Below are 12,962 nucleotides of genomic sequence, written 5' to 3'. Positions count from 1 at the left end.
CTTTTTGCTTTGTTGATGGTTTCTTTTGCTGTGCCAAAGATTTTTATTTTGATGTAGTCCCATTTGTTTATTTTCTCCTTAATTTTCTTTGTCCTAGGAGATGTATCTGTAAATATTGCTACAAGAGATATCTTGAGATTTTGCTGTCTATCGTTTCTTCTAGGATTTTTATGGTTTCACGGCTTACATTTTCACAATTTAACAATTAAAAAAACAATTTAAAATGGGCAAAGATTTAAATAGACATTTCCAAAGAAGATAAACAAAGGATCAATAAGCACATAAAAAGATGGTCAATATTATTAGTCATTATGGAAATGCAAAATGAAAGCACATTGAAATACCACTTCACACCCACTAGAATGCCTAAAATAAAAAGGATAGACAATAATAAATGTTGATGAGGGTGTGGAGAAATTGGAACCCTATACATTGTTGGTGAGATTGTAAAATACTACAGACACTTAAAACAGTTTGGTAGTTCCTCAGAATGTTAATATGATCCAGAAATTCTACTACTAAGTACATACCCAAGAGAATTGAAAACCTATGTCCACATAGATACGTGTACACGAGTATTCACAGCAGTATCATTCACAACAGCAAAAAACTAGTATCAGCCTGGCCATTGTGGCTCAGTGGTTGAGTGCAGGCCCAGGAACCAAGAGGTCATGGTTGGATTCCCTGTCAGGACACATGCCTGTGTTGTGGGCTTGAGCCCCAGTAGTGGGCGTGCAGGAGGCAGCCAATCAAAGATTCTCTTTCATTATTGATGTTTCTGTCTCTCTCCCTTTCCCTTCCTCTCTCCCTAAAAATCAATTAAATTTTTTTAAAAAAACTAGTATCAACTCAAATGTTTATTAATTGGTGAATGGATAAACAAAATGTGGAGTACCCATATACTGGAATATTATTCAGCAAAAATAAAGGAATAAAGTACTAATACATGCCACAACATGAATGAGTCTCGAAAACATTATGCTAAGTGAAACAGAAAGGTAGTATAGATAATTCACTTATGTGAAATGTCCTGAATGGGCAAATCCATGGAAACAAAGCAGATGAGTAGTTGCCTAGTAACAGTGAAAGCTGTGGGGAGGAGAGAGTACGGAGTGACTGCTAATGGATATGGAGATCCTTTTTTTTGGGGGGGGGTGATGAAAATATGATGATATTGATGTGAATGGTGTGAGCCATCATCTCTAGTGGTTAAGGTTGCACAATTCTGTACATATCATAAGAATGATGTAATTGTATCTTTTAAAAGGCTGAATTTAATGTTGTGTGAATTAAAAATGTACTTAAACTAGTTGTTAGCACGAACCTAAGTACTCTGTTTCCAAATATTCATTGCCTCTCTCTGGGGGAGTCTTAGTCATGTGACATACCTCAGCCCCTGAAATGTGACTGGGAGTGATTGTGTATATAAGTCCCTGGCAGGAGCTCTGGGAGCCAGCATGTGGCTCACCATATCATTCTCCTCTGCTGCAATAGTCAGCAACGCTCCCCAGCCTGTGTCCCCGAGTAAAAACCATGGAGAGTAGAGTCCCCAGCTTTTGATGGACACGTAGCAGGAGTGAGAACTGATGTTGTGAGCTACTGAGATTGAAGGGTATGTGATGATAATAACAACGGCTGGTATAATTCCCACCACTGGCAGAAAGGAGGAAATAGACACTGTCTGTCGCGCCATTACCTCAAACAATACATTTATGTGGCAACACCACGCAGACGGTGAAAACACAGACAGGGGAGTGTAGATGAAGGCAAGGCAGGAGGAGAGGTACCCATTTACCGAGTGGCCCGTACTGGTTTGGGGAGTCAGAGTGCAACACGCAACTTCTCTTTAGCTGACACTGACCGAGCGCTCACCATGTGCCAAGCCCTCTGGGGCTCTGGTGCTTGCCTTGTTTCCAGTCTTGCCAAAGAGCGGTTTGGTGATGAACAAGAAGCTTCCTCAATTTTGACCCACAAATAAACAGTTCTATTTTAGAGAAATTAGTGAAGCAAATGAAAGGCTGTGGGATCTGCTTAAAATAGCAACAGAGTGTCAAGGGCTGTGAGCCAGACCAAACAACACACCTTCCCACACACCCCGCTGGGGCCTGTGATTACTCAAATCCCAGCGCTGGCCAGGGGGGCCCCCCATGGCCAGGAATGGCCCTCAGGGAACACGGCTGGAAGGCAGTTTGCCAGGAAAGGGCTGCTGGACCTGGCCTCCTCTTTGAATGGACGAAGACCTAACTGGGCGAAATGCAGGACGCTATTCATACACTTATGCTTCATAGCATGACTCCCGTTGTTTGCTTTTCTGCTCCCTCACCTGGAAGTGGGCCTTGGCAGTTCTGCTCGCAGCGTGGCCTGGCCCGGGAGGCTGGGAGAGGGACGTGGCGCAGAGACCCCTTTAGGCTGAGCCGGCACAGCCCGGCCAGACGCTTACCTGGTGGGAAGGAGGCTGCAGAGACACACATTCATTCGTGCCCAAAGGTTTTAACACTCTCTTTGTGGATGGAGCGAGGTTGGTTCACTCCCGAGCTCCAGTGAGGGGCTCCAGGGCAGAGGCTGGACCTTGAGACTCATAAACAGAAGGGCAGGCAGGGCTGGGGGCAGTAGGTGTCTCTCTGCCCAGCGGCTAGGCAGCCTGCTCAGGGCTGGCAGGTCCACACACAGTGTGCCTGGAGGCAGGAGTACAGCCGACACCAAGGAGGACACCTGGTCCCGTCCTGGGGTGGGAAGGGCTGAGCTGGCACCAGAGGCCGGGAAGGCCTGGGCCTGGAGAGGAAGAGCCCTTGGCGGGGAGGAGACAGGCAGGAGACCTGACCGGCTCTGTGCTGGCTCGGCTGTGGGGTCTGTGAGGGCTGAGGGGGGTGTGGGGGCCGTGGGGACCGTGGGGGCTGAGGGCAGTGGGGGGTGTGGGGGCTGAGGGCAGTGGCTGCTGTCTCACCCACAGGCGGAGGCAGGGAACAGTTGGGAGCTCCCAGGTGCATCTCAACTGCCACGGCATCTCTCAGCCTGGGAGTCTCTCATGTGTACAGTAAGCATTTCCTTTAAAAAAAAAAAATCAGAGAAACAACATCTGTAAAGCCAACTCGTTTCTTTCCACCTGCCCTGCTCTCTCCTCTCACTGAGGACGGCCTCAGGAAGGCCCACCCACCACTGGCAGAAATGAGGAAACAATGGTCAGCCCTGGGTGACGAGAGTGCGGACAAGTAGCAGCTCCTTCTAAGAATCAATTCAGGCCCGGCAGTGTGGCTCAGTGGTTGACCACTGACCTATGAACTAGGAGTTCCTGGTTCAAATCCCAGCCAGGGCACTTGGCCGGGGTTGTGGGCTCGATCCCTGGTAGGGGGCGTGTGGGAGGCAGAGGATCAATGACTCCCTCATCATTGATGAGTCTATTTCTCTCCCTCTCCCTTCCTCTCTGAAATCAATAAAAACATATTTTTAAAAAAGAATCTATTCAGGAGGATATGAAAAGTTTCTCTGGGTCTAAAATCCTGCACACTGGGTTAAGATGCTTTATTTCTAGGCGTCTTTGGTAGAATTTAGAGTGATGGAGAGATGTAGCCATACACCCAACAGGAGACATGAGCACCTATGTAAGAGCAGGTCCTTGGATAGGAGACCATGGGGCCTACAGAACGGTCGTGACGGGGACCATGATCCCTGCCCTGGTGCAGGGCAGAGCTTTTGGATGGGCAGGAAAGGGGGAAGGGCACAAAGGAGGCCTTAACCCAAGCTGGGCGTAACCTCTGAAATTCCCATCGCATCGTATCGGCGCCCTGCATCTCCCGTTCGCGAGCCAGACAAGAGTTGGTCTGGTTCATCTTTGCCGCCTCAGCAGTTCCTGGTTGATGCCTGAGAGGACCCCGGAGCCAGGTGGTGCGTTGAGTTTTGTATTTCACAGATGGTGTCCATCCGTTTCCACAGCGAACTGTCTGAGGAACAGTGATTTATTCAACTACTCATGTCACTTATTCAACAAACATTTATTGTGAGCTAAGACGCTGTTCTGAATTCTGGGGGCAGAGGCAAAAATCATAAAGCTTGCATTCGAGTGTGGGGAGACGAACAAAACAAATGAAGATGTAAAGAGCATAGGCTGTCAGGCAGCCGCCGATGCTGCGGAGCTACATAAAGCCGGGAAGGGGCTCTTTGAAAGGGAGGATCCGAAAAGGCTTCCTGTGCGGTGATCCTTGAGCAGACACCGGGAGGAGGTGGCGGAAGGCCCTTCCAGGAGGGGCCAGGCCCTGGGTCGCATCTGGTGATCAAGGAGCAGCAAGAAGGCCGGAAGTTTGTCCTGTCCAGGTCTCAACACACAGCTCGGGTCCCAGTCTAGTGCCAGAATTCTAAACCTAAAAAAACGGTGTGTGTTTCATGGGCAAATACAGTGGATACATTTGATAATGTTTAGGTTTTGTTTTGTTTTTTCCTTCTATAAATCTTTGTTTGAACATATTTCATTTATAAGCTGATAAGTTTTTAACATGCCCTTTTTTAAAACTTTATTTATTTGGTTATTTTTTTAATCCTTGCCCGAGGATATTTTTCCATTGATTTTTAGAGAGAGTGGGAGAGGGACCGACGGAGAGAAATATGGATGTGAGAGAAACGCATCCCTTGGTTGCCTCCTGAATGAGCCCCGACCAAGGCCCAGGCCAGAGAGGAGCCTGCAACCTAGTATGTGCCCTTGACGAGAATTGAACCTGGGACCCTTTGGTCTACAGGCTGATGCTCTATCCACTGAGCCAAACTGGCTAGGGCAACATGCTTTTTTAAAAAAACAAAAGATTTTAACCATTTTAAATTGTATAATTCAGTGGCATTAAATACATTGTGTTGTGCAACCATCATCACTATCCATTTCCAGAACTTTTTTTATCATCCCAAACAGAAACTCTGGTCCATTAAACACTAACTTCCCTTTTCCCCATATTCCTAACTCCCTGCTAACATCTACTATACTGTACTTTTATGAATTTGCTATTCTAGGTACTTCATATCAGTGAAATCATACTATGTGTCTGGTTTATTTCACTTAGCATGTTTTTAAGGTTCATCCATATTGTAGCATGTATCAAAATTTCTTTCCTTTTTGTAATTCAATAATATTCCATTATATGTACAGTGGGACAAAAGTAGGCTTACAGTTGTTTGTATGGAAAATAACACAATAATTAGTAAACAATACAAGAATAAACTGTGTTTCACATACAATTGTAAACTTCTTTTTGTCATACCCAGTGCAGTGGGGCCTTGACTTACGAGTTTAATGAGTTTAATTCCTTCCGAGACCGAGCTCGTTAACTCAAATTACTCTATCAACTCAATGCAAAAAATCGGCGGACAGCTGGTACCTCAAAAAACTCCTTAGTCGGGACACTCGTAAGTCAAGGCCCCACTGTATATACCACCTTTTATTTACCCATTCATCTATTGATCATTTGTTGTTTCCACCTGTCGGCTCTTGTCCTGCTATTATGGACATTGGTGTACAAATACCTGTTTGAGTCCCTGCTTTCTTTTGAGTGCATATGCAGAAGTGGAATTGCTGGGTTGTATGGCAATTCTGTTTTGAGGAACTGCCAAAACTGTTCCATAGTGGTTGCACCGCTTTACATTCTCAGCAGCAATGTACAAGGTTCCGATGCTTCCTTGTCAACATGTTAATTTTTTGTTTGTTTTGAATAGCCATCCTAGTAAGTGTGAAGTAACACCTCATTGTGGTTCAGGTTTTAGTTTTCGCACTGACTCCGAATTTGTAAGCCATCTTTAATAGTATAGGTAGTTTTAGTTTTGGTCCTAGTGGCCCTTTGTTTTTTGACCCACTTCAATCTAAATTTATACCAGAGATTCTCAACCAGAGGCAATTTTCATTCCTAGTCCCTCCCTACCAAGGACATGCAGCAATGACTGGAGGAAGACATTTGCAGTTGTCATACGCAAGGAGGGGATGCTGCTGTCATTCAGGGTGTAGATGCCCTGGATGCTGCTAACCATCCTACAATGTACAGGGCGGCCACTTGCAGTAATTTGGCCCCAATAGTGCCAAGGTGGAGAAACCCTGGACTATAACTATCTTGCCATATTTCATGTGCCTTTATAAAGTACCTTAAATCCTTTTGGGAATAAGGCAGAATATATAGTATGCTACGGCTTCTAAGTGATACTAACATTGTGATAAAAATGCAGAAGCCATAAATTTCTTATAATAGCATCTATATGTATATTCTAACTATAGATATTTGAATACATTTATTGGATTAGTTGCTAATCTATATAATAAAAGCCCAAGTGGCCATTACGGCAGAACGACCGGTTGCTATGATCACACTGACCACCGGGGGCAGACGCTCAACGCAGGAGCTGCCCCCTGATGGTCAGTGCGCTCCCACAGGGGGAGCACTGCTCAGCCAGAAGTCAGGTTCACGGCTGGTGAGTGCAGCAGCAGTGGCAGGAGCCTCTCCCGCCTCCGCGGCAGCACTAAGGAGCAGCGAGCCGAGCAGGAGCAGTGAGCTGAGTGGTAAGGAGCCTCAAGCAGGTGGGTGGTAAGGAGCGAGGGGTCCTGGACTGCGAAGGCGCAGGCCGGGCTGAGGAACCCCCCCCCCACCACTCCAATGCATGAATTTTGTGCACTGAGCCTCTAGTTATTTTAACTAAAATACAGTGAGATGAAACTATTGCCATTAATATTTTTTTAAAATTAGTATGGCCCTAACCGGTTTGGCTCAGTGGATACAGCATCGGCCTGCAGACTCAAGGGTCCCAGGTTCGATTCTGGCCAAGGGCATGTACCTTGGTTGCGGGCACATCCCCAGTAGGGCGTGTGCAGGTGGCAGTTGATCGATGTTTCTAACTCTATCCCTCTCCCTTCCTCTCTGTAAAAAAATCAATAAAATAGATTTTTAAAAAAATTAGTATGTTCCTGAAGGAAAAAGCAAATCTAGATATCTGGCCTTTGATTACATTAAAAAATATCACATACCAGCCTGTCTTGTACTAATCCAGCCGTGGGCAAACTACGGCCCGCGGGCCGGATCCAGCCCGTTTGAAATGAATAAAACTAAAAAAAAAAACACAACCGTACCCTTTTATGTAATGATGTTTACTTTGAATTTATATTAGTTCACACAAACACTCCATCCATGCTTTTGTTCCGGCCCTCCGGTCCAGTTTAAGAACCCATTGTGGCCCTCGAGTCAAAAAGTTTGCCCACCCCTGTGCTAATCACACATGGGGGACCAGGTGGATATGGTCCCTGTACCCATGGGGCACAAACCTCACTAATGAGTATCTGATGTCGGGCCAAGCAGTTTTCGTGTTTTGCATCTCATTTTGTTTTTTTCAGAACTGCAATTTCTGTAATTTAAATTGCCTATTTCCATGTCTTTAAGTTAATTACTGGAGATTTTTCCTTTTCTTCTGAGCTGCCTCATTACCTTGGTTATTCATGGTGTTCGATGGCTTCCTCCTCTGAGTAGACATCAATGTATGAGTGGTACTGCTCTATAGACTTTTTATTGTTTTGATGCATCTTCCCTTTTGAGTTGAATAGTTTAAGGAAACAAGAATTCGTATAAAATGAAAAACTTTAATTGTTTAAAGCAAAGGCACAAGTAAACATTTCAGGTTATCATACAATGTTACAATAAGAAATTTCAATGGTAAAATAAAATACATTATAATTTTGCATATCTATAGTGTCATGTATTACTCTAGCGGCTAGAGTCTAGCATAATGTATTATTCCGGCATCTCTTCTTTGGAGTGAAAAGGGGACAGGTAGATCAATGGATATGATATAAAAACTTAGATTATAAATAGCATACACTCCACTCTTAATTTCAGTAGAATGAATTAAAATTAATTAATTTTAAAATGTACTGTTTTGTTAATGATAGAGCAACAAGAACTTTCTTGCTAAAGCTCATTGTTTTAATAAAAGTAAATCATTGATTTCTGAAGTGTTAGCTGTCAACATCTGGTAGTATAATCACCAAGCTGGCCATAAAAGGGCTTTACCAAAATACAATTCATCTACTTTTCTTATTTAAATCTAAAAATTATAGTGCATTATGTAAAAGATAAAGGATGAGGAGCCAAATAATTTCTTATGTCATAAATAATATACTTTAAAAGGTCTACACCTTTTCAATCAAAGGCACTATCTGGAGAGTAACAAGTTGCATCATGAGCCAAGAAAAAGTTGTTTTTTTCTTTCAAAATAGCCAGCCAGTTACTTGGGATTTGATGTCTCAATTTGTCATCAAGTGCCTGATATTTATCAATAAAAAGGGTAGATGTGGTATAAAGTTACATCTTTGACTTCTTTTTCCAGGATGAAAAATTTACCATTAAATTTTAAAACAGTGGTTGAAGTATTTTCTTGACCTAAAAGTTCTGTTTCATCACCTCAATGCAATTTCCACTATATTTAGGTCATTTGTAAGCCTCTACCCTTAGTCTTTCAACCCAGGGTGGCAATGACGCCAGGAAGGTGACTAGCCCAAGGGAGTGTGTGTTATTTTAATTTATTATGAGTTTTAAAAATTTATTTCATCCCCCCCCCCCCCGGCCCCAATATTCCTCAATTCTGTTTAACTGAGTAACATTTAAATGACAAAATAATTAAAGAAAGAAAACATTGTCAATGTCCTAAAGTCTTAATTTGAATAAAATGGAATCAAATCAGAACACAGTATCCTATTGCATCTTAAAGGTGAGGAAGATTTTAAACTCTTCTAAGGAGTATTTGAATCAAAGATCTTGAATGAGAAGATTTTTTCTTGTTTTTCATTGTCCAAATTACAAGAGTATCAATCAATTAAGGTTTACTTACCGTGATTCTTTTAATACCTAATTCCAAATCAGGAAAAGTACTTAAGAAATTCTCTAAGAATATCTTTCAAGGTTTAGAATTCAAACATGATTACAGAAAGATGTTCTTTCTTTTAAAGTCAGATGATAACATTGACTCAATGAGGCATACCTTAAAGGTCAATCATACATACTTTAAAGAGCAGTGCTGGGATTTTGGAATCCTTTCTTTCTCCATTTCCAAAGACATAGCTATCCTTCCAAATCTGTCTATGGTGTCACAGGCTTCATGATATAAAATAGCTGGCACACGTTTCACTTTGAACAATTTTGAATACAAGATCCACCAGGAAATTTTAGGTTTCCAAACTATTAACTCAACAGCAAAAGCAAATGGTCTGATCCTCTATTAAGACAAATTGAAGAAGCAAGCAAACATTTTAGAGTATCTAAATCAAGGGTCAGCAAACTTTTCTCTAACGAGCCAGACAGTAGATAGTTTAGGCTACTCAGCTTTGCCACTGTAACATAAAAGTAGCCATAGACAGGATATAATGCATAGCTATGGGTATCCAATAAAAACTTACTTATTAATATAGAAATCTGAATTTTATGATTTTCATGTAACAAAATATCCTTTTGATTTTCTTTTCTTCAACTATTTTGAAAACGTAAAAAAGCTTTCTGCTTGAGGTCATGTAAAGACAGGGAGTTGGCTGGAATTGGCTCGTGGGTGCAGCTGCTGACCTCTGGTCTAGATCATTCAGATTTCTTGATGTGGGTGTCAAAGCAATCATGAGGCCATGAATCATCTCATTTCACTTGAACATCAACAGCCTCTAGGCTGACAGTAATGAACCCCAAAGCACCAGTCAGGCAATTCTAGTAGAGTAGTATCTATACTCAAAAGCTGTGAAGTGTGATTTAAACTTATTTAAAATCACACTAATTATCAGAAAAGCAGGGAATGGAGAAATTCATTAGCTGAACCTTTTCAAACACTTTCACTAATTATCAGAAAAGCAGGGAATGGAGAAATTCATTAGCTGAACCTTTTCAAACACTTTGGCGTCAGAGAGATCTGCATTAAAATCTTGGTCTGCTACTCACCATGTGACCACAGGTAAGACATGTAAGCACTAGAATTTAGCCTGGTGCTACGGACACAGCAGGCATGTTCTCAATCTCGTTTTCTCAAGCAAATAGCTAACACAGGGCTTCTCGGAGAAAGCCTAATCCACGGAGATGCATAACCTTAATTCCTGGTGTTAGACATAAAACTAGTTTTGTCTCTTCTACTCCATTCTGTAATATGTATCTTTTTCTGCAAGCAACATATTGTGCAAAATTGTATCTCTATACTAAATCCAACCTTCCCATCTTATCCTCCAAGGCTATTTTTTTCATAGGATGCTGATGAAAATGAGAGTAGGAAGCATCCAGTGAATATATTCTTGTCTTTCCATAGTGTAAGTGTAATTTGGGTGTTTCCTCTAATTTATTAATGATAGATACTCAGTTTCCTAGGAAAAAATAGTCTAGATGATTAAAAAAAAGGGAAGAATTGGTAGAAAATAATTCTTATGGCTTTATCTATAGATTAGCAATTAAAGAATCTGAAGATAATGATTTGTAGATATTATTGTTTGGTATCTTGGACTTCAGTCCATTGCTTAATTTATATTAAGTAGAATATTAGCACTAAGTAATGTGTGCTATAACTTCTTTAATCATGGACAATTAGTTTCATACATGTGAAGTTAAAAGGTCTTACCAATAGTGTTTTTGAGCAAGCATCAGTTATAAATCTGCTAGTGTTGAATGCTAAGCAAAGTACTAAAACTATTAAAATATTAGTGTTTGGTTTTATTTTCAATTTCCCTTTAACTTTGTATTTACAGAAGTCCTGTTAGAATGCTGAAGGCAGTCACTTTGCAACATGTACATTCTCCATATAAAATGATGTTCAATGTTGGATGATGCAGATTTATAAATTATGTACAAAAAACAATATATTTGTAGTTAACTTACTGCGCTGGATAATAAGCAATATATGGAAGTATCATATGATATGCACATAAAAACTAGAAATTCAAACGGAACTTAAAACTCTCAAGACAGTTAACCCTTAATTTGTATTTAAAACATTATATGGGGAAAAAAACCTGTGTTTGGGAACTTTCAGTGGTCTACTAATAAAGCAGTAATTTCAATTGGGGGGGAAAATTCCCTCAAACACAAAGCATAAGATAAATCTGACGTGCGTCTTGGTCAAATGTTTGTAGACAGCTGCCCTGAAAACAAATTGATAAACATAAATATACAATTTGTTTACTAAGCATAAAATATTGCACACGAGCAGTTTTGTCTGAAGAAAATTAAATTTTCCATAGTTCAGAACTTCAAAATGGTTTCCACATATAGATATAATTACATTTTCTACACAAGAAACATTAAGATTCAGTAATACTGCTAGAACCTTATTTTTCACATTAACCATAGTCCAGCCTACTTTATGGCAATGGTCAGTCAGTGGTGACGGTTTGGCAAAGATCAAAAGGCAGATAAGATTGAAAAATATATATATGTACATATGAAACAGATATGTCCCCAAAAACCCTTAATCATATAACTGATCCTTTAAAAAAATCCAATCTAGTTCACAGTGATGGTCAGACAGTGGTTGAGTACGATTCTCTCTTTCTTGGGGGCTGTTCCTTTTGATCCACTTGATTGCCCTCTCTGGTCTCCATCACACTGTCTTCTGTTTCGCTTTCACTACCATCTGCCACAATGGGGTCTAAAGACATCGCGCCAGACTTTCTGTGCAAAGGAAAACCAATGCCACTCTCCCGCAAGGAATTCTCCATGAGCTCTTCATCAGAGGAATGGGATGAGTCATCGTCTCCTATCAAGTGGTTGACAATGTGGATTCCATCAAAAGGGGGTTGGCCCAAGAAGCCCCTCTGGCCTTTGAGGCATCTGAGCTGTCAAAACAAAATCCAAGTTAATACAGTCACCTGGGGAAAATACACACACACCTCACCAAGAAAGCAAACATTTCCTGTTTAAGGAAGATGAAACATTGATTTCCTCCTATTTATAGATAGAATAGTAACTACCAATTTTTGAGCAACTCCTGTGTGTTACGTAGTCGGCACATAATGTGTTATGTTAACTGAATAATTACAACAGTCATTATGGTAGATTTTATTACCCTCATTTCAGAGGTTAGGAAACAGACTCAGGTAGAGCAAGTTGCTGAGGACACATAGCTAATAGTGAAGTTTAGAATCAGATTGAACTTTCATTTTACTAGAGGTAATACAATGAACCCCATGAACCCATCACCTAACACAATTAACACAACATCAATAATCTAATTACAGTATACCTCTCCAGTCCCTGGATTATTTTGAGGTAGAGCTTAGATATCCTATCAGTTCACCTTTAAATATTTCAGAAGATATGGACTTAAAGGCCATACTCCAAACTATCACACTGTCTTTTAAGAGCATGTCTCCTTAATTCAGTGAATCATGAAAATAATTTACAAATCATTAAAATTTGCTTTAATGTCCTGTTACAATATCCTAAGAACTACCACACCACTATCACTCTGTTAGAGCAGGAATGCTTCCTCCCACTAAGTTACTTTCTCCTGTGGGGGGAATGTCAGTAGTGTGTAACGTTTTTGCTTTCCTTCCCCTCCTCTTTCCTGGGAGGAGTGACTTCCCTCACCATCAAGTAGGGGAGAGCAACTGCACGTTTTGCTCAGCTCCTTCTCTTTCCATCTTTGAGAACCAGGTGGTTTCTCTATTCCTGGAGTTTTATAGGGTGTGACCCTCGAGGAGGAAGGGTTGTGGAGATCAAATGCTACACTTTACTGGTGGGCAAGTCTGACTAATTCTAGAGTTCATATTGAAAAACCCACTGTCACAAATCTAAACCACATCCTCCAAACCCAGCTTTATCAGAATTTAAGGTTATTTCTTTTCATCATCTGTCAATCCTTTGCCTAAGTTCCTTCACATTCCCACCCACCTCCATGGATACTACTACTTGCACTACCATATAATTAAGACATTAGCCCTGTCCTCAAGAGTTTATGCTTTAAATGTAACATTTAATTTTGATATTGTCATG

At 41.2% G+C, this 12,962-nt stretch overlaps 1 protein-coding gene across 7 annotated transcripts in view; it reads right to left on the bottom strand.

The window, feature by feature from the left end:
* Nucleotides 1-7,571: 7,571 nt before the first annotated feature.
* The window catches only part of EVI5 (ecotropic viral integration site 5), a 176,310-nt gene continuing 170,919 nt past the window's right edge, over nucleotides 7,572-12,962 (bottom strand). For 6 of the 7 annotated variants that reach the window (XM_059688827.1, XM_059688830.1, XM_059688832.1 and 3 more), the window contains 2 exons: nucleotides 9,869-11,803; nucleotides 7,572-9,806 (listed from right to left, as the gene is read on the bottom strand). In XM_059688827.1, the coding sequence (XP_059544810.1) occupies nucleotides 11,489-11,803 (315 nt within the window). In that variant the 3' untranslated portion in view covers nucleotides 7,572-9,806; nucleotides 9,869-11,488. Of the gene's footprint in view, nucleotides 9,807-9,868; nucleotides 11,804-12,962 lie in introns of those variants that run through there. The other variant, XM_059688835.1, reaches the window with a different exon arrangement.

This window comes from Myotis daubentonii, chromosome 3 (genome assembly GCF_963259705.1).
Source record: "Myotis daubentonii chromosome 3, mMyoDau2.1, whole genome shotgun sequence".
In the NCBI taxonomy this organism is placed as follows: Eukaryota; Metazoa; Chordata; class Mammalia; order Chiroptera; family Vespertilionidae; genus Myotis; species Myotis daubentonii.
Note: the sequence above shows the minus strand (reverse complement) of the source record. Positions and strands in the feature narration are given on the sequence as shown.